The 22,043-nt window shown below is 43.4% G+C and overlaps 1 protein-coding gene across 3 annotated transcripts in view; it reads right to left on the reverse strand.

The window, feature by feature from the left end:
* Window positions 1-7,911: 7,911 nt before the first annotated feature.
* Window positions 7,912-22,043, reverse strand: part of LOC141273615 (uncharacterized) — a 30,496-nt gene continuing 16,364 nt past the window's right edge. For 2 of the 3 annotated variants that reach the window (XM_073685695.1, XM_073685698.1), the window contains 2 exons: window positions 9,776-9,811; window positions 7,912-9,668 (listed from right to left, as the gene is read on the reverse strand). In XM_073685695.1, coding sequence (XP_073541796.1) covers window positions 8,375-9,668; window positions 9,776-9,811 — 1,330 coding nt within the window. In that variant the 3' untranslated portion in view covers window positions 7,912-8,374. The remainder of the gene's footprint in view (window positions 9,669-9,775; window positions 9,812-22,043) is intronic. The other variant, XM_073685696.1, reaches the window with a different exon arrangement.

The following is a 22,043-nucleotide window of genomic DNA, read 5'->3' on the forward strand; positions in this document are numbered from 1 at the left end:
TATTTTTCCCCTGGCTTTGCACCTTGTGCAAAGCCTTTGAGTGTAGAATTACCACAACTACACTGTTTACAATATCTGAATGAGGCACAACAGTTGGCACCTTCAAGTGTGTATGGATGACCCTCCTAATTTTTGGCAGGATTTGCACTTAGTGCATAGCCTTTAAGTCTAGGAGTACCACTACATGACAAGTTGAGCAGAACGTGTATGAGGCCCTCTTTTACATCTAATACAGGGTGTATTGGAGTCCCTCTGAATCCCTAATTTTTGGCAGTACTTGCTTCCTTCATGAATTACACTGAAATGTCCTATTTTTCCATAAAAATTCAATTTTAGTTTAATTAAATATTTTTTAAAATCCTTTTTAAATTTTGCCTTTTATATGTTATTATACGGGAAATTATTAATTAACTTTTTTCCTGTCAACTGCAAATTCTTGATTTGGAATGTTTCGTCAGTCCTTAAAGTGGAGTATTGTTCTCAGCAGAGGTCTGTGAATCAGATGCTTCCAAGAGTCTTCGCCATGCTGTTCTCCTTCCATTCAACACTTTTCCCATACATTTGAGCATTTTCACTGCCCCCAGACCTCCTTGTAGGGTCTGCCAGAAAAATGCTATAATTTCCCCTTGACTCCCATTATTACAAGTATGTATGCGGATGTTATGCGATTCAATGCGCAGATGTTACCCGGGTCTGGAGAAGAGGAGACTCTCCTCCAGACCCGGGTACCATAGTACCTGTAGTTAAAAAAAAAGAATTAAAATAAATAAAAACAAACAAAAAAAAACATACTTTCCTTCTGATGGCTGCCTGTCTGCTCCCGGCAGCGCTGCTGGCTCTTCGGCTGCTCGCGGTGGTGTAAAAGTATTGCATTTGCAGCATCGTAACTTGGTCACACAACATAAATCCATGCCGGTTGCATGGCTTTATATAGTGTGACCAAGTTGTCAAGCACTTTCCAAGTGATGCTAAAATCGCTTGCAAAGCACTTGACAACCCGCATGCGAAATCGCATGTTCAAAACGCTTCACAAACGCTTCTACCTGGCAGAAAAAACACATGTAAAATCCGCATGGATTTTTTCTGCCAGGGAGATGCAAAAACGCTCCGTTTCCCCCCTCCCTCTTTACAATAGTTACCAATCAGGTTAAGACTGGATTTATACACAAACTTTGTATTACAACATCTGTAAAAGTCCAATCTTAACCTGATTGGTAACCATTGTAAAAAAAAAAAAAAAAAGGGGGGAGAGTGGTGGGGGAATAGAATTACACTTACAGGTAATTTGGTTTTTAAGACCCTCCAGCACAGCACCACAGGAGGTTGTGTTTCCTGTCCCTAATTAGGATGGGTAGGCAAAGAGGTTATATAGCCCCTCCTACCTTCTAGCTTCTGTTTTTCTAAAGGACCAAACAGGTATGAATGCTTCACATATTTAACACCAAGGAATAATCATAACGATCAAAAAGGACAGGAAACTAGAGAGTCTTAGAATTACACTTACCGGTTATTCGGTTTCTATTTTCTCCAATCCCCTCCATGACAGCACCACAGGAGAAATACCAAGGAATAACGCTATGGAGGGACGATTGCCTGAAGGACTTTCCTTCCAAAGGCTAAATCCCCATTTGAGATCAAATCTAGCCTATAATGCTTTGAGAAAGTATGCCCCAAGAACCATGTGGCAGCTCTGCAGATCAGCACGATGGAGGCACTAGCACTCTCGACCCAGGAGACAGACATGGCTCTGATAGAATGAGCTTTCAGCGACTCTGGAGGATAGATTCTGGCTCTTGATTCACATATTGCTTTCTTAATCCAGTTTGCTAAAGCATTTTTCAAGATCTTCTTCCCTTTATTGGGTCTACAGTATTGCACAAAAGATTTTGAGCTTTTCTCCAGGCCTGTTTGTTGTAAGTAGTAGAGAATAGTTCTCCAGCCTCCAAATCATGAAATTCTTCTCCTCTATTTGTCAGATTTTGACAAAAGCAAGGGATGATTATCTGTTGAGACATATGAAAGCCTGTTGTCACTCTAAGAATGATGGGTCTACGTGGAGCACCACCCTATCTTCTAGGATCTTTAGATAGAGAGGGCCTGGATCTCACTAAAGCCCAAGTCTCACATAGCGATATCGCTAGCGAGATCGTGTCACAGTTTTGGTGACTCACCAGCGATGTCGCTATGTGTGACACTTTGCAGCGATCAGGCCCCTGCTGTGAGGTCGCTGATCGCTGCAAAGTGTCCTGGACCATTTTTTGGTCGTTGGCCTCCCGCTGGCCAGCACATATCGCTGTGTGTGACCAGCGGGACCAACGATCAGGCTGGTATCCATGGTAAACATCGGGTTACTAGGGGCACACGCGCACTTAGTAACCCGCTGTTTACCATGGATACCACTCTGCTACGGTGCGCGGAGGCTACCGGTTACCTTAGCAGAGTCGTATCCATGATAAACATCGGGTTACTAAGTGCGAAATGCCCCTAGAAACCCGATGTTCATCATGGATACGACTCTGCTAAGGTGAACGGTAGCCTCCCGCGCACCGTAGCAGAGTGGTATCCATGGTAAACATCGGGTTACTAGGGGCACGCGCCCACTTAGTAACCCGCTGTTTACCATGGTTACGAGCCTGCTCCTGCTTCAGCAGCTGGCTGGTAACCGGAGCAGGACATCGTGGAAAGATTCTTTCCACGATATCGCTGCTCCCCTGATCGTTGGTGAGCCTGCCTGTTTGACAGCTCACCAGCGATGTTATTAGCGATGCAGCAACGATCCCTGACAGGTCGTAACGTTGTTGGGATCGCTGCTGCATCGCTTAGTGTGACGGGGCCTTTACTCTCCTAGCTCTTATGGCAAATAGGAATGCAGCTTTCCATGATAGGTTATCTATATGTACCAAGGACAATGGTTTGAAGGGAAGCATGGTTAAACCCCTTGAGCACAATATTCAAAGATTCCATTGGATCTTCTTGGGTGTATTCAAGAGGCTGCTCTCAAATTTCCTTAGCCAGCGATGATTGTTTGTCAAAAGGTTTAAAACCTAGTACCCTCAAAGTCCAGGTGTAAGCCTTAGAGGGGTATTCCCACCTCCAAAATCATATCCCAATATGTAGTAGGTACAATAATAATATTAGCAAATAACTATACTACATTTCTAACTGGAGGTATTTTCTATTATTGCACCTACTACATATTGGGATAGGATCTTGGAGGTGGGAATACCCCTCTAAGGCTTACACCTGGACTTTGAGGGTACTAGGTTTTAAACCCTTTGACAAACCATCCTGCAAGAAATCCAATATTTTGGCAATGTCCGGATGAAATGGATCCAGAGGAAGAGACCCATACCATAAGCTGAAGGTTTTCCATATTTTAGCACAGATGGCATTTGTAATCTGCTTCCTGCTCTTCTGAAGGGTATGAATTACCCCTTCTTGGAGGGCTCTAGCTTTTAGGATTGAGGCTTCAGAAGCCAAGCAGCCAGACATAGGTTCTGGGGGGACGGTCGGATGATCGATCCACGACCTGCTGCATCAAGGTCCGATCTGACGAAGGACCAGTGGACCCTCTAGCTGCAGGCTGTTTAGCGTCCCAAACATCCCCTTTTTGGCCATACTTGTGCTATGAGGATATAGTCTTGAGCCTTTCTGCTCTGAGTTTTTGCAATGTTCTTGGCAAGGGGATTGGAGGAAATGCATAAGCTAGGCTCGATCTCCCAATGATGCAAACGCATCTACTCTCGCTGAAGCGTCTTTTGGATCCAGGGAAAAGTATGGATTTACTTTTGCGTTTGTGATTTGCAAACAGATCTTTGGGTAGCCCCATCTTCTTGCAATCTGAAAAATATCTGTATTCAGACTCCATTCGCCAGGATCTACTGTACATCTGCTCGTGTGTTGTTGGAGCCTCTTAAGTGAATGCTGACAAGGACAGGAGGTGATGTTCTACCCAGGAAAATATTCACACGGAGGTTTTCTGCATATTCTTGTATCTTGTGCTCCCTTGATGTCTCTGGTGGGCCATTGTAGTCCTGTTGTCCAAATAAACTCTTGAGGCAACTCCTTTGAAGCAGAGGTTGCAGTCTTGAGGACCTCCTCTACCACTTTCAACTATCTGACGTTTGAGGACTGACTGGATCTCTCTTGTGGCCAGATTCACTGGAAAGCCACTTGGGAGATTACAGCTCCCCAACCTCTCTTGCTGGTGTCAGTCCTCACCACTGTCAGAGGATGCTGAATACTTAAGTGTTCCTTTTGCCAAATCTCATAAATCTCCAATAAGTTGGATGTATGGGAACATTTAGTACATATTCTGTAGATAGAATATCACCATGACAAAATCTTTGTCAGTGGGACCGTGGATCTTCTAGATTCCATTTAGAATTTTCTGTATAACATGGTGGTTCAGAAGTTTTAAGTTTAAGATAATCCTGTAAGCAAAAAAGGAGCATGGACCGCACCTCCAAAAATCATACATTTGATCTACTGCCTCTCGGCAAAAATAAATATAACTGAACATGAGGTTCTTAGTTTAACATTCTAATCAGACTGTATGAAGCCCACTGCCACGTCACGTCACACCTCGTAGTGGGTCCTAACATTTCCTACCCCAATGCTCCTTTCTTGTGGTGTTGGTGCAGTGTGTCGGCCATTGTTGCTGTGGTTTTGTGCTTGTGGGGCGGCGTGGCCTGGAGTCATGGGGACTCCGTCTTGCAGCATGGGTGCTGTGAGGCACCAGGCTGCCCGCCCTGCTGGTGCATTGTCGCTGTGGCAGTGGTTGGCGCACGGCTCCACTCCCGTTTATGGAGGAAATGTCAGGACCCACTACGAGGTTTGCCCTGACGTCGCAGTGGGCTTCATACAGTCTGATCAGAATGTTAAACTAAGAACCTCATTTTCAGTTATATACATTTTTGCCGAAGAGGCATTAGATCAAATGTATGATTTTTGGAGGTACAGTCCATGCTCCCCCTTTTTTTTTTTTTGCATAATCCTGTAAGCCCCTGTTGGTTTTCTTTTAGAAATAAATGCGAATAGTGGCCCAAGCCCCATTCCATTACTGGAACTAACGAGATCACTCCTGACTCTTCAAGGTCTTGAAGCCCCGATATCAGGATCTCTTGGCTTTGGGATGATTTTTAGCCTCTGGGGAGCATAGGTTGAAAACTCGATTTTTGCCCCTACTCCAATGGAATCCATAATACTTTGGTCTGATGAGTTTTTTTTTGCTACATAGAGAAAATTCAAGATTCTGCCTCCAACACGCCTGGCGTCATTGCCTTTGTCGCTGGTTCTGGAAAATATTCTTTCCTCTTTCTCCTTTAGGATAACTCCAGCATCTTGATTTATCCTACCCTACTAAGCAGTTTCTCTGTATGTGGTCATGAATAGGGAATACCAACTGACTTTTTGATTTTAACCCTCCAAACATCTCATCTTGAACGGTTCGCGTGGCCTTCTCTTCCGCTACCTCCATTCTATTCCTCACAGCCCATAATGGTTCCTCCATATCATCTGAGGAAAGCCATCTCCCTACGCTAAATTTTAATTCGAGCTTAAAGAAGTTGTGCACTACTTTAGATTAATCCCCCAATATATCCCCCCTAAGCCTTTTTGTAAATACCTTCCATTGCAGATGCCTGTGAGCTGCGCCATCGGTGGCCGCTCACAGGCATCACGTGACCTCGCGCTGACGTCACGACAAGCGAGGCGTGACTCAGCGCTGGGGTCCCTGCAGTGGCTGCTGGGTTGTGGGCGGGGTTACCCTTGTCACACCCAGCATCCACTGCACACTTTCCCAACAAATGGGGAGAGGCAGAGCGCACGGTGGATGCTGGGTGTCACGCGGGGGGGGGGGGGGGGTAACCCTGCCCACAGTCTGGCATCCACCTGGAACCAGGAAGAAACCCCCCCCTCCCCCCCGGCTGCTGCCAGCACTTGTCGTGACATCAGCGGATGTCAGTCGGCTGCAGCTGGGAGTCATGTGATGCCTGTGAGCGGCCAGTGATAATGCCTGTGAGCTGCGATATCTGCAACGGAAGGTATTTACAAAAAGGCTTAGGGGTCCCGAGGGGTGGGGTGGGGGTAATTAAAGTAGTAGACAACCCCTTTAACTCTTCTTCCAGCCACTCGTCAGAGATGGAAATGTCTGCCTCAGTCAGAATTAACCCCTTAATTACCACCAATACGACTTAAAACTGACCTGTGATATAAGACTAGCATCATCTGACGGGTCACAATCCTGCAGCTATCAGCTGTACACTATCGCTGACAACTTGCTGCATCAGCCACAATCAGTGTTGGCACAGACCATGGCTGTTTAACCCCTTAAATACTGCTGTCAATAGTGACTACAGCAATAATCCAAAAGAAATTGTGGGTAGCAGCATTCTACAGATTGGACGCACGTCTCCAGTTACCAAGGAACCCACTTGGAGATCAAAGGAGGAGAGCAAAAATAGACAGCGTCCACTCCAGGGTGATAGTCAAATCAGGCTGTCTTTTATTCCGCCATAGATAACACAACGTTTCGACTCAAAGTCTTTATCAAGTGTACAGAATATCCAACATGGTGGCCTTATATAGTGTGATTTACAAAAAGGAACCAATCACCATACAGGGCCTAACTAGCAATCAAACTAACCTACTGTATATATAATATTAAACAGTATTGCATATCAAATAATTCCATATTATAGTGCATTGATACATAGTGATAAAAATACTATACAAAACAGATTGATATGTTCATAACAAATCAAACCACCAATCCCTGAAATGCATCATATCTATGGTTACCATCCACCAACCACCTGAATGCAGATCATGAATATTTAACCTGTCAGAATAAAAATATACTTCACCTGACAAAGTCAGACCAGGTTAAGCAATCCATGTCTGGTATCCCATCACCCTCATTATCTAACATCCTATAGCGTACTTGTTATGAACATATCAATATGTAGGGTGTTTTTATCTCTTATGTATCAATGCACTATAATATGGAATTATTTGATATGCAATACTCTAATGTTTAATATTTTTTTATATATGTTTATTGATTGTGAGTTAGGCCCTGTAAGGTGATTGGTTCCTTTTTGGAAACCACACTATATAAGGTCACCATGTTGGATATTTTGTACACTTGATAAAGACTGAGTCGAAACGTTGTGTTATCTATGGCGGAATAAGAGACAACCTGGGAGCTTTCGGTACTTCCTGCATGCACGTCACACGTAGGGAAGAAGGAAGAATAAGGCTGAGGAGGACCCCAGCCTGACACCACTCAGCATTGCCCTGGATCGTAGGAGAGTGGCGAGGTCCCGCTCCAGAAGTATGCGGAAGCCGTCCGAGGAGAAAGACAACGCAATCGACCTCTGCAGCCCAGCTTAGCAATAGGTAAATTCCAAGGTGACTGCCTGCCGGCTACGGCACCTACAGGAAACCTCTTCATGCCCTTAGGGACAGGAAAAACACAGAGGATGGAATGTGGGGAGGGGCTATTTAACCTCTGTTTCCTGTCCCTAATTAGGATGGGGAGGCAACCTACTGTGGTGCTGTCATGGAGGGGATTGGAGAAAAAAAACTGTATATTTGGCACCACTAATCATGTTGACCCAGAAAATAATTTTGGCGGGTCATTTTTACGCAGCAATTAACATTGTTAAAATAACAGTGAAGGAGGGAAAAAAAGGCAATTCCACCATTTCACCGCATTTAGAATGTAAATTTTCTTTATATGGAAAAATGAATGGTATCAAATACTACAACTTGTCCAGCAAAAAACAAGCCCTCATACATCTGTCAAAAATGTAAACTTAAAAATGAAAATTAGCTGCGACTTTAGAGGGTTTAGGGATTCATTTTTGGAAAGATGTATTTCTAACTACTCAATAAAGGCACTGGTACTTTCTGAAGCAAAAATATTCTTTATTCAATTTGAAAGAAAACCAGGTAGGAATTCACCAATATGAAGATAGAAACCAGAGGAGAATAATTGGCAAAGAAACAAACAAACAAAAAAATTGAAATAAAAAAAGCAACATGTTATTTAATAAAAAAAATAAAAATAATTATAAGATTACGCAACACCGCAAGATTTTAGGGTGCTATCCTCCGATATCTATAACCTGGTTTCCAGACATCTCACCAAGTATCTAACTCATGAAGCATACAAAATATTTCACCAAATAAGATCATGCATCAAATCTGCATTTTGTTCTGAAGATGAAATATAGGAGAGATGCTTACAGCTCAGGAGATATATTAAAAATGTTTTACTATCCAAAATAAATTAAAAAAAACAAAAAAAAAAAACCAAACACATTAGGAACAGAGTGCAACTCTTAAAACAAAAAAAATGTAAAAAATTTCATGGCTCTGCGGGGGAGGCAGGGGAAGGTGGTCTAGACTGTTTGGGAGGAGAGGTTGCTGATGGAGCTTCTTCTTGAATCTCCCCTGTGGGAGCATTTTCAACAGGAGGGGATGCAGTTTCAACGGCAGAGGGAGAATTTTCAACAGGAGGGGATGCAGTTTCAACAGCAGGGGGGGAATTTTCAATAGGAGTGGCAGCAGTTTCAACAGCAGGGGGAGAATTTTCAATAGGAGTGGCAGCAGTTTCATTAGTATGGGGAGAATTTTCAACAGCAGGCTGTGCAGTTTCAACAGCAGGCTGTGCAGTTTCAACAGCAGGCTGTGCAGTTTCAACAGCAGGCTGTGCAGTTTCAACAGCAGGCTGTGCAGTTTCAACAGCAGGCTGTGCAGTTTCAACAGCAGGTTGAGATGGTGGAGCCAGATTTCCAGAGATTCCATGTCTAGCGCCTTCTTCATTACAAACGATCTCACCTTCCTCAATTTCCTGATCAGACTCTGTAGTAAATGCTACAGTGTCCTCTTTTTTGCTTTTGTTAGGAGAGTCTGCACTTCTGCTCCGGTCTCCACGGCTACGTTTAGGATTTTCCTCCTGGCTTTGACTACGGCTCTTTCTACCATTTCTTCTTTCTTTACTGCGACTCCTGTTTCTGCTATTATCTCTTTTTCTTTTCCTTTCTTCTCTGCTACGACTTCTGCTTCTCTCTTTGCTGCCACTTCTCACTCTTTCATTACTCCGACTCTTGCTTCTGCTCCGACTTCTGTCCCTTTTCTTTCTATCTCTGGACCTACTTCGCTCTCTCCTTCCCTTACTTCGGCTTCTGTGCCTATCCTTTCTTCGCTTACTATCCCTTCTTTCCCTGCTATGGCTTCTCTCTCTTTCCTTGCTCAGACTTCTTCCCTTTTCCGCAGGCTCCTTTACTGGACTTCTTTCCTGACTCCCATCCTTTTCTCTCCCCTTACTAGGGCTTCTTTCATTACTTCTGCTGTCCCTCACCTTGCTACGGCTCCTGCTTGCTCTCTCCCTGCTTCGGCTCTTTTGTTCTGCACTTCGGCTTCTGCTCTCTCTATTTTTCCGTGATTTACTAAGACTCCTGCTTCTTCCTTTACTATAGCTGCGGCTTCTCCTTCCTCTCCTATTCTTGCTTACACTTCTGCTACGACTTTTGCTCCTGCTTCTGTCTTTACTGCGACTTCTGCTGTCCCTCCTTCCCCTGCTAACACTTCTGCTCTCTCTCCTGTCTCTGCTGCGACTTCTGCTCCTTCGATCCCGTCGTTTACTTCTGCTTCGAGATCTGTACGTTTTGGAAGATAAAAAAAAAAAAAAAAATGCAGGATAAACACAGATCTACTTTTTTTCTTTTAAAGATAAGGAAAAAAGTAAATTGTAACCGTCATGTACCTTGATCTAGAACGGCTGCTCCTCAATGATCGAGACCTGAAATTTTAAATTTGAAACATTTAAATTCCAATATTACAGATCTCGTGATGAGCATTACCCTATATTGAATGAGGTAACGCACCACATTAATTTCAAATTTATACATAGGTTAAATGTAGAAAATACATTTTTCATTTTGTGCTTGTCACAGTCTCACATCTGCAAAAATTGAGTAATCAGAAGAACTTATGAGCCCAATGAACCAGTGCCAACATATGCTTGCTTAAAGAGAACCTGTCACCTTGAGAAACACTATTTGCGTGCAGATATATTGTTAATCTGCAGGTGAACAGATATTAAACCCGGTGTAGGCGACTCACTGGAGCAGCGGTTAAAAAGAGTTAAAATGAAGCTTTATTCTCCCTGCAGCTGCTGCTTCCAGTCATCAGGGTGGTAGAGGGAGCTGTTAGGCTGTGTGCACACGCTGCAGATTTGGTGTGTTTTTTTTCTGAGCGGATGTGTGACAAAACCTGATGCCAGCAAAGTGAATGAGATTGAAGAGTCATGCACACGTTGAGTATTTTTGACTTACAGATTTGGTGCAGAAAATAACCTGCAGCATGTCAATTCTCTGCGTTTTTCACCCACTGAATGCACTGAAAAAAAAGCAGGAAAAAAACCGTGGCAAAAATGCAAAGTTTTTTTAAGGCTGCGTATTCCTGCCAAGAGATGCAGAAATTTCTGCAAATACTCAACATGTGCGCATAGCCTTACAGTCACTGCTCACTACAGTGTGTGCTATAATCGCTCTCCAGCACTAACAGCCCGCTCTGCAGTGTGTGGATAACCCAGGGCTGTGGAGTCTGTGTCCATTTTGGTGGAGTCAGTATCAAATAGACGACTTCTAAAATATATAATAAATTGGGTACAGTAGTACAATGCAGGATGTGCTGTTAACTTTCCCAAATTTTTATGAAAAAGTTATGAAATGTCCTATAAATGTCTTCTATTCCTGATCTAATGATCTCAGCTTTTAGTCGAGAGGAATCTGTGCTGCACTTTATGTACACGCTCAGTAGTGAGGCAGTGCTGTGGAGTCCGGAGTCACGGAAAATGAGGAGTTGGAGGTTTGGCTAACAGGACTCCACAGCCCTGAAGACAACTTTAAAAAAAAAAAAACCCAGACCCTACACTTTTAGACCACAGGTTAAACAGAGCTGAATTCAAGATTCTTTAATTGACACTGTTCATACAAGTTATGTTTTGAAGTATGATCCCTTTGAGATTCCAACTTGCATTTTGGTAGAGATGTGGCTTGGAGCATAGGAGGCACATGTAAATTTTTTGAAAAGGTTATATCATATTGATTGTTTGGAAATGCTTTTCAAAATCTTGCCTTTGAGTCCGCATGGGTAAAATATTAACAAAGATACTCTTGTGACATATTGGGTGAAATGGTGCTCGTCCTGTTTATTTTGGTTCTGGCCTGAGTTATGAGGAGAAACGTAAAGGCATGCAACACAGAAGTGCATATTTTTTCAAAACTTAAGAATAATTTTAAGAAAACTAAAAGGATATAGAAAATTTTCTGCACATTTTGCATTATCACTATTACCCAGGGCTGTGGAGTCTGAGTTGTGAAGTCTGTGTCCATTTTGGTGGAGTCTGTATAAAATGGACCGACTTTGAAAATATATAATAAATTGGGTACAGTAGTTTAATGCAGTTTATGGGGAATATTTTTCATAAAGAATTTGGGAAAGTTACGAAATGTCCTATAAATGTCTGTTCTATTCCTGATCTAAGGGTCTAGACCAGTGTTTCCCAAACTCCAGTCCTCACGGACCCCACAGGTCATGTTTTCAGGATTTCCATAGAATTGCACAGGTGAGAGAATTCCTGATGCAATACTAAGGAGATCCTGAGAACATGACATGTGGGGTCTGTGAGGACTTGAGTTTGGGAAACACTGGTCTAGACTTTTAGCTGAGATGAATCTGTGCTGCAGTTTATGTACATGATGAGTAGTGAAGCTCCTCCTCTACAGATAAGGGGAAAAAAAAAACTCCACACAGGGAAGGAATGCCTGCACTCATCTCAGAACTGCTAAAGTGAACAGGAAAGCAGGATTAATAAAAAAGAATAGGTTCTTGCTATTATAACTGATATCTTCAAACATAAGTACAATTAAACTGATGAATGAGAATAATGAAGGTGAAGAACATTTCAGATTCAATATGTTGGAGATGGAAGGCCACAGTCCTGTTCCCATAACGGAGGAACCAACAGATTACTACAGAAGAACATCAAAATGATTCTTTACAATTAGATGATCTTGTTGAAGCTGCTTCACACCTCTCTCCTATTCATCACATGCGCTGTGTTGTGCACATGCTGCAGCTTTCAATTAGAGATAGTCTGCAAGAGGGACATGCTGCAATTCTGATTACCAAAGTGAGGAAATTGGCTATTGCTGCCAGAGCCCCTAAAATTGATTCCATCTTGAAGAGACGTGCTGGAAAAGGGGAAATTGTGGAATTACAAAATTTACTTGTTCTCAAAGAAGAGTTCAATCATTCATTAAAACTGTCTGTGCATGTGGCAATTCCTTTATACCCTGAAATTGTTAGAGATGTTGCCCATGTGGTTACTTTTGCCACCAACCCAAGTTAGTGTAGAGAGGTTGTTCTCAAGCCTTAAAATAATTAGGTCAGATTTGAGGTCATCTATGAAGGAGGATCTGATGAAGGCGATACTATTTCTCAGAACAAATGCATAGACTGCACAAATGTTATTCAGTACGTTTTTGTTGGAAAACGTTTCCCCCCCACTTACTGCATAATAAATTGTAAATATGCAAAAGTTTTTGTTCTAAAGTTGTATTCCTATAAATATATTGTTTTATCTAAACAGCTTGAATATTGGATCATAATAAATTAAAAGCCTTATGTTACCATTTTACTACAGTAAATTTATCACTTAAACATGAGCCATGTATGAGGGAGTCTGTGTCATGGAAATTGAGGGTTCGGAGGTTTGGCTTACCGACTCCACAGCCCTGCTATCAAAGAACAACATCTCAAAAGAATTAAAAACAGAGGAAAATTGCATTGGTTCACTTGAAATGGAATGACCCAGAGAATCCTTTGCAAGCAATGGCTGCCTGAAGTCTGGAAGCCATGGATGTTTGTGATGCTTTGTCAGGCCTGCACTGTAGCTGACTGGTTGTTGTTTGTGGGGCTTTCTGCTTTAAGTTTTGTCTTAAGCATGTAAAATGCTGCTCAATGGGGGTTGACATCTGTGATTGACTCGGCCATTGCAGAATATTCTCCTGCTTTGCTTTAAACTCCTGGGCTGCTTTTGCAGTATGTTTTGGCTCATTGGACGGGCATTTCACGGTACAGGTGGAAAATGAACCTTGCTGCATTTGGTTGAATCCGAACAGAAAGTATAGCCCAGTGCACTTCAGAATTCATCCAGCTGGTCGGTTCAGGCAGCAGTATGCGCCCTGCCTCGGCCAATGTGGGGTCACTGGAAGCGCCACAATGGGTCAAGTGGGACTTTCACATTTGTTTGCGGGTACAGGTGAGCAGCATCCAAGGCGGAGATGGCCTGCTCTGGTGTGGCTCATCGGGTGCTGGCACGTTCTGGTCCAGGGGCCTGCCTCTGATGCGCAGAAGGCAGGACAGATGAGGAGGCGTGTTGGATGATGCAGCCATGGCGTGCCTAGATGACATGCGAGCCAGGGGGCGTGACGGGAAGCGCACGGGAGCCTTACGACCAGGAACTTCTGGGGGCACCGGAGAGGCGGGCAATAGCGCAGTGTCTGCATTTAAGTGACGGCAGGAGCATAGATAGGCGCTTCCTTGCTCTTTGTCCCCTCCAGGATAATGGATGTCACTGAGCAGCAGCCTGATGGGAAGCCCCAGAAGCAGGCGGTACAGCGCCAACCCTGTAGTAGTACTAGCAGCGGCCGTGTGTCGATGAGAGACGGAGTTATAATAATCTTTTATTTTTATAAATTCTGCAGGCAGCAGATTCAGTCAGAGGAGCTCCAGCAAAGTGGATGAGTCTTCAGCTTCCCGAGATGGTCTTTTGGCTAAGATGTGTCTCCCTCTAAATCCAGTACCATTTGATTGCCTCACACTGGTAAGTGATCATCGTGAAAGTTCACTTGGTGATGTAGCCCTTTTTTTCTTGTTATTTATTGCCAGGGAAAGAAGTGCACAGCAAAGTCCAAGCACAAGGAGTGTGCACACTTGGGAAATCTACTGACTGACTCCTACCAAAAAATGTTGGTAGGAGTCAGACTTTGCCAGTCTTTTATAAAGCAGACAGTAGCTGAGGAGACTCCTCACTTTGCCACCGATTTAACCCCTTTACAACCAAAGGTGGTTTGCACGTTAATGACCGGGCCCATTTTTACAATTCTGGCAACTGTCACTTTATGAAGTAATTACTCTGGAACACTTCAACGGATCCCCCTGATTCTGAGAATGTTTTTTCGTGACATATTGTACTTCATGATTGTGGTAAAATTTCTTCGATATCACTTGCGTTTATTTGTGGGGAAAAAAAAACAGAAATTTGGCGAAAATTTTGCAATTTTCAAAATTTGAATTTTTATGCCTTTAAATCAGAGAGATATGTCACACAAAATATTTAATAAATAAAATTTCCCACATGTCTACTTTACATCAGCACAATTTTGGAACCCAATTTTTTTTTTATTATTGGGGAGCTACAAGGGTTAAAAGTTGACCAGCGATTTCTCATTTTTCCAACAAAATTTACAAAACCATTTTTTTTTTTTTTTTTTTTTTTTTTTTTTTTTAGGGACCACATCATATTTGAAGTCACTTTGAGGGGTCTTTATGACAGAAAATATCCAAAAAGTGACACCATTCTAAAAACTGCACCCCTCAAGGTGCTCAAAACCACATTCAAGAACTTTATTAACCCTTCAGGTGCTTCACAGGAATTTTTGGAATGTGGAAGAAAAAAAAATAACAATTAACTTTAACAAAAATGTTACTTTAGACACAATTTTTTATTTTCGCAGGGGTAACAGGAACAAATGGACCCCAAAATTTATTGTACAATTTCCCATGAGCACGCAGATACAGGGGAAAAACCACTGTTTGGGCGCAAGGCAGGGTTCGGAAGGGAAGGAGCGCCATTTGACTTTTTGAATGTAAAATTTGTTTGAATAATTAGCGGACGCCATGTTGCATTTGGGGAGCCCCTGATGTGCCCACAAGTGACACCATTTTGGAAACTAGACCCCTCAGGGAACTTATCTAGATGTGTGGTGAGCACTTTGAACCCCCAGGTGCTTCACAGAAGCCGTAAAAATAAAATTTTCACATTTTTCCCACAAAAATGTTTTTCAGCCCCCACTTTTGCATTTTCATAAGGGTAATAGGAGAAATTGCACCATGCAGATTGTTGTGCAATTTCTCCTGAGTAAGCAGATACCCCATATGTGGGGAAAAACCACTGTTTGGGCGCACGGAAGGGAAGGAGCGCCATTTGACTTTTTGATTGTAAAATTTACTTGAATAATTAGCAGATGTGCCCCTGATGTGGGGGGTTTCCACTGTTTAGGCACAAGTGACAATTTTGGAAACTAGACCCCTCAGGGAGCTTATCTAGATGTGTGGTGAGCACTTTGAACCCCCAAGTCCTTTACAGAAGTTTATAACATGGAGCCGTGAAAAAAAAAAAAAAAAAAAAAAAAATCAAACTTTTTCCACAAAAATGATGTTTTAGCCCCAATTTTTTTTATTTTTACAAGGGTAAGGAGAAAATGGACCCCAAAAACTGTTGTACAATTTCTCCTGAGTACACCAATACCCCATATGTGGGGAAAATACAGTGTTTGGGCGCACGGCAGAGTTCAGAAGGGAAGGAGCACTGACTTTTTGAACGCAAAATCGGCTGGAATCGAGAGCGGACGCCATGTCGCGTTTGGAAAACCCCTGATGTGCCTAAATAGTGGAAACCCCCCACAAGTGACCCCATTTTGGAAACTACACCCTCAAGGATTTTATCAAGGGGTATAGTGGAACATTTTGAACCCAGAGGTATGACACAGAATTTGATAACATTAGGTCATCATATTGAATAAGTTGTCATTAGTCTTGAGCGCAAGTGCTCGCTACTTAAGTACCCAATGCACCACGTGTCAAGGGTGCTCAAGTGACATGCTCGAGTCCCCACCCCGCATGTTTCACGGTTATTAGACACCCAAAAAAAAAAAAACATGCGGGGATCGCTCGTGCATGGCAGGCAATCCCCGCAAGGTTTTATTGGCAACGAAGCATATGGGGCGGATACTCGAGCATGTCACTCGAGCACCCACGATACTCAATGCATACCCAAGCACCCGATGCAAACTCAAATAACGAGCACTTGGGCTCAACACTAGTTGCCATATCAATTTTTTTTATTTTTTTACTTTTGAAAAAACAAAACACAACCCTAACCCCAGCGTTTATTTTTTACGCCGTTACTAGTGCGACTACAGAGATAAGAGAATCATATCGGGTTTTTATGATTGACAGCTGTCACACACTAAAAGACGCATTTTTTTTTTGTAAAATCTAGTTTTTGCATCGCCATATTTTGAGAGCTATAATTTGGCCGACAGTCATGTGACGGCTTGTTTTTTGGCGGGATGAGCTGACGCTTTTATTGGTGCCATTTTCAGGCATGTGACATTTTTTTTGATCGCTTTCTATTCCGATTTTTGGGAGGCAGAATAAACAAAAACCAACAATTCAGGAATTGTGTTTTTTTTTTTACATTTTTTTTATTCTTCGGGTCAGCACGTTTACAGCTGTACCACATTTATATCGTTTTTCTATGTTTTGGCGCTTTTACACTATAAAAGCCATTTTATAGAAAAAATTATTTTTTGCATCGCTTTATTCTGAGAGCTATAACTTTTTGATTTTTCGGATGATGGAGCTGTATGGTGGCTTGCTTTTTGCGGGACAAGATGACGTTTTCAGCGGTACCATTTTTATTTATATTCGTCTTTTTGATCGCGTGTTATTCCATTTTTTGTTTGGCAGTAAGATGATACAGCATTGTTTTTTTGCTTCGCTTTTTATTTTTACCGTGTTCACTGAAGGGGTTAACTAGTGGGACAATTTTATAGGTCAGGTCGTTCCGGAAGCAGCGATACCAAATGTGTACTTTTGTTTGTTTTTTTCTTCATAATATTTATTGATGGGTACATTATATTTTTATTTTTGGTGGATTTTATTTAATTTTTCTTTTTTTTTCACTCTGACAGTTTTTTTATTTTTATACTTTGTCCCACTATGGAACTTTCACTTTTTTTATTCTGATTGCCTGCATAGCACAGGAATGCAGCACCATTCCTGTGCCATGCAGGCTGTCAGCGCTGCACAGGGAGAAGATAGTTTGGTCATGCACTGCGCATAACTTCTTCCTGCTGTCTGGTGACCCGGATGTTATGACGACATCGGGTCGTCATGGCAACATCTGGGAAGCCACGGCAGACAGCGCTGGAGGCCGGAAGAGGAGGTGAGTATTACGATCACCTCCCCTTAGCCACTGCAATGCTGCGATCGACTTCGATCGCAGCATTGCGGGGGTTAATGTACCGGGAGCGGTGCGGGACCGGTCCCTGCACATAGCACCGGGTGTCAGCTATGACAATCAGCTGACACCCGGCGGCGATTGCGCCCGCACAGCCTGTGTGCGCGCGCGATCGCCATGACGTATTAATACGGGTCAGGCTCTTAAAGCCCAGGGCACAGACACGTATTAATACGTCATGGGCTTTAAAGGGGTTAAGATCAATCAAGGTGGAAGTTAAGAGTCCCTAAAATCCCTTTCCCAGGAAGAGCTTCAGAGGGGAAGAAAGGTAAAAAGGGCTAGCCAGCAGTCCCCAGGGTCAGCAGTGTCTAGCATTTCAAATAATCACAACTCCTCCGATTCCTCCTCCTCAGATGGTAACGCTGGCCGTCTGTTTCCCTATAGAGGAGATAGACAAACTTATAAGGACGAGTAGGACCACAATGGGGATTGTCGACGCCAAACCAGAGAAATTGGTTTAGGACATTGTTTGGAGGCTTGGACCAAAAAAGGCATAGGTCATTTCCTTTGAATGAAAAAATCTGCGCCATAATTCAGAGGGAATGGTAAAGGCCCGAAAAGAGAGGCTCCCTTCCCCCATCATTTAAGGGGAGATATCCCTTTGATGAGCCTTCCTCGTTAACCTGGGACAAAGCCCCAAAACTTGATGCAGCCATGGCAAAAGCTTCTAGACTAACCTCACTCCCTTTGAGGATAAGGGAAATTCGAAGGACCACCTCGATAAAAAAAAGCAGACACTTTCCTTAGAGATACCTCGGAGACGTCGGCTGGAGCCCTGAAGCCGACAGGGGCTGCTACATGTACAACCAGATGCTTAATGATCTGGTTGGATTGTCTGGAAACCCACTTGAAAGGCATAACGTCAAGAGAATATCTTGGCCACTGTCCAGCTTATGCAAGGACCTTTATCTCACGCTTCAGCTGCTTCAGTTCGTTTAGCGGCAAGATTGGCAGCCCTTTCGAACGTGGCCCATAGGTCTTTATGGTTAAAATGCTGGCCACGAGATATTAAGGTTAGAACAAAGCGTGTGCCATTACGTGTGAGGAGGAATACATGTTTGTCCCAGCTTTGGATGAACTTTTGGAGAAGGCTGGCGACGCTAAAAAGGTATTTCCTAACTTGTCCATCCCAGCCTACAAGTGATCCTTCCGTAAAAAAGGTTCGCCCGAAGGAAGCCCTCCAGAGAACAAGACATGGAAAGACTGGAGAAGAAAAGGTGGAAGGTTTGTGTTCCGAATCTCCTCCCAGGATTCCAAAAAGCCAGGCCAAGATGGGGGGAGCTTTCATCCTTCTTCCCTGCCTGGGAAAAAATATAAATCGGGAAGCAGATTCTCGGCCTGATCATATCCGGTCTAAAAATGGAGTTCCACTCAATTCCTCAAGGAAGGTTCGTGGTAATGCTCTCTCGGTCTTAGAGCAATGGGCCCTAGAGGCCGAAGTCTAAGAGCTGGTACAAAAGGCTCGGGTGGTTCTTTTAGGACAATACATTTGAAGGGACTTTAATTAAATTCCTGAGAATCCTTCCATTCAAAATGGAAACTAAAGTCAGCAATAAAGTTACACTTCCCAGATTGCATCACGGCAGTTTTAGATTTGAAGGATGCGCACTACCATGTCCCCATACATATAGAACACCAACAGTACCTCAGAGTTGCGGTAGCCATTGGGGGGGGGGGGGGTGTGTAGTCAAATATTTCCAATTTAGAGCCCTCCCATTTGGCCTCGCTATTGCTCCTTGGGTCTTCAAAGTGATTGCAGAAGTGATGGCCCATCTCAGGGAGAAGAATGTATTGGATTATCCCATATTTGGATGACTTTCTGGTGGTAGGCAATTCCGCCCAGTATTGCACTAGTCAGCTAGAGGGGATTATGGCCATCTCAGAACGCTAAGGCTGGCTACTGAACCTTAAGTCAAAAATGCAGGAAGTTTTGGGGCTTCTGCTGGACTCAGGTGCAGGAGTGTCATCTCCCAGGCGATAAAATAGAAAAGATCTGAGTCCAGGTGTTAAGGGCCCTGAAATTCCCCACCATGTCCCTTCTAGGTTCTCTAAATGTGTGCATTCTGGCAGTCCTGTGGGCTCAGTTCCATTCTAGAGCCTTGCAGTGGGATGTGTTAAGAAATTACATTTCCCTTAAAGGACACCTGGAAGGGAAGAGGACGCTATCCCCGATGTCAATGCAATCCCTTTGGTGGCTGAATGTCGCTAATCTGTCCAGGGGGGTTTTCTGGGTGAATATAGTCAAAGGGGTGGTCACCACGGATACGTAATTCAGGGAGTTGAAGGAAAACCTATCTTGTCTCCTGTCTAAACTTGAACAAATTGCTTGCAGTTGAGTTGGCAGCAAGAAGACTCCTTGTATCCCTACAGGGTCATCATGTCAGCATCCTCTCTGACAATCAGGTGACAGTGGCCTACATAAGCACCAGGGGGGAGCCTGATCCAGACCCTAAATGGAGGGGACAGATCGCTTATTCCAACCAGAAGGTCATCTCCTGTCTGAAGACTCTTCACATAAGAGGAACAGAGAACAGAGTGGACTTTCTAAGCCGCAATCAACTAAGGCAAGGAGAGTGGGAGCTATATCCGTTCATCTTCAACCAAATGGTCAGATGTGGGGCCGTCCGGTAGAAAGTTTCTGTTCTTTGAATCCCAGAGAAGGTCTTCCCCAGGGGGTAGATGCCTTTTTCGTTCCATGGAAATTCAACCTGGCATACGTTTTTTCTCAAACAGCCCTGATCCTGTTGGTAGTAAGGAAGATCTGGGAAGACAAAGTGAGGGTTATCTTAATCACTCCCTTTTGGACCAGAAGTCCATGGTTCTTCTGGATGAGTACAATGTGTCACCGACCCGTGGGTCATCCCAGAGGTTCCAAATCTCCTCTCTCAGGGGCCAATCCACCATCCACAAGTAGCCAACCTCTATTTGATAGAGTGGAATTTGAGAGGGTGTTGATAAAAGAAAGGTTTCTCTTCCAAACTTGTCTCCACCTTACTTCAAAGTAGGAAGGTATCCACAACAAGGATTTATGTTAGAACACGTAGAAAAATTCTAACCTCTTTGGGATCAAAGATAGAGGATGGGGGTTCCAGTGAGTCGTATTCTAGAGTTTCTGCAGGAAGGACTCAAACTATGCCTATCCACCATCACCCTCAAAGTCCAGGTCTCCGCTCTGCGGGCCCTGTGTAACTGATCTAGCACGAAAGTATTGGGTGTCTAGATTTTTGTTAGGGCTTTATCTAGATCCAGACCCATCTTAAGAGAAATAGTGCCATTGGATTTAAATCTAGTCTTAACAGCCATGACAGGGTTACAATTTGAGCCCATTGAATCAGCATCTGTTAAAGTTCTGTCTCGTAAAACAGCCCTTCTGGTAGCCTTAACATCTGCCTGAAGGGCCAGTGACACTCAGGCAGTTTCCAGAGTTCCACCATTTACGCAGGATTCTGGACGACAGGGTAATTTGGAAGCCTCATCCATCCTACCTACAGTAGTGTCCCGGTTTCATAGGTTACTGGAAATAGTTTGTTCTTTCTTTTTGCTGTAGCCCAAAAAATCAGAAGGAAGAGAAACTTCATACGCTAGAAGTAGTCTTAAGTACCTGTCTGTTACCGACTCCTGGAGGAAAGATAGTTCTTTGTTTCCTTCCAGGGTCCCAGGAATGTGCTTTAGGCCACGGCCCCACTATCACTATTTGGTCAGTATTTTTTCCTCAGGAGTGTGAGCTAAAACCAGGTGAGAAACAGAGAAAATGTATAATAGAAACAAGTGCACCAATTCTGCATTTATCACCCACTCCTGAGAAAAAATACTGACCAAATACTGATAGTGGGGCCGTGGCCTATGGCTTCAAAATTATTGTACAAATGGCAAAGCGGTTACAGAGGGTCTGAATGCTCACTCCACAAGGGCCGTGGCTGCCTCATGTGCGAAGAGATCAGACGTCTCAATTAAACAGATTTCTAAGGCGGCAACCTGGTCTTTTCATTCCCCTTTCTATAAGCATTATATATTGGATATGGGTTCCTCTTCCAACCTCACCTTTGGGAAAAGGGTGCTCAAGGCTGTGGTCCCTCCCTGAATTCTTATTTTTCCCTGCAATTCTCTCGTGGTGCTGTCATGGGTGATCGATAAAGTCTTCGTTACTTACTGGTAACAGGGTTTTTCAGAACCTATGACAGCACTCTTATATTCCCTCCCATAACGTGTGGGTAAGCACTTCTATTGCTATAGTTATAAGTTCACATTTTAAAAGTTGTGATATGTGGTGCTGGTAAAATTTTGTATTATTGCAATAACCATTGGAAGTCCTCTCATGCACTGTAATCCAACTGATGCGTGGGAGAGGTGCCGCCTTTTTAGCCTGTAGGGTTTCCTGCCCCTGAAGGGCGGATCCCCTCTCTCGTGGTGCCGTCATGGGTCCTGAAAAATCCTTTTACCGGTAAGGAAGACTTTTTTTTGGCAAAGTCAAATGTAGCCTATTTTTCAGGCTGATTAATGGTTTGCATTTGGTGTTGGATCCTCTTTGCTCTCATTAAGTCTTCTCTTTATGGTGGCTTTAGATACTCCAACACCTACTTTCTGGAGTGTTTTTCACTTGGGTGGATGTTGTGAACGGGTTTTTCTTCACCATGGAAAGGATTCTGCGATCATTCAC

Source organism: Phyllobates terribilis, unplaced genomic scaffold (assembly GCF_046119375.1).
Source record: "Phyllobates terribilis strain yellow unplaced genomic scaffold, ASM4611937v1 Scaffold_5__5_contigs__length_657084704, whole genome shotgun sequence".
NCBI lineage: Eukaryota > Metazoa > Chordata > Amphibia > Anura > Dendrobatidae > Phyllobates > Phyllobates terribilis.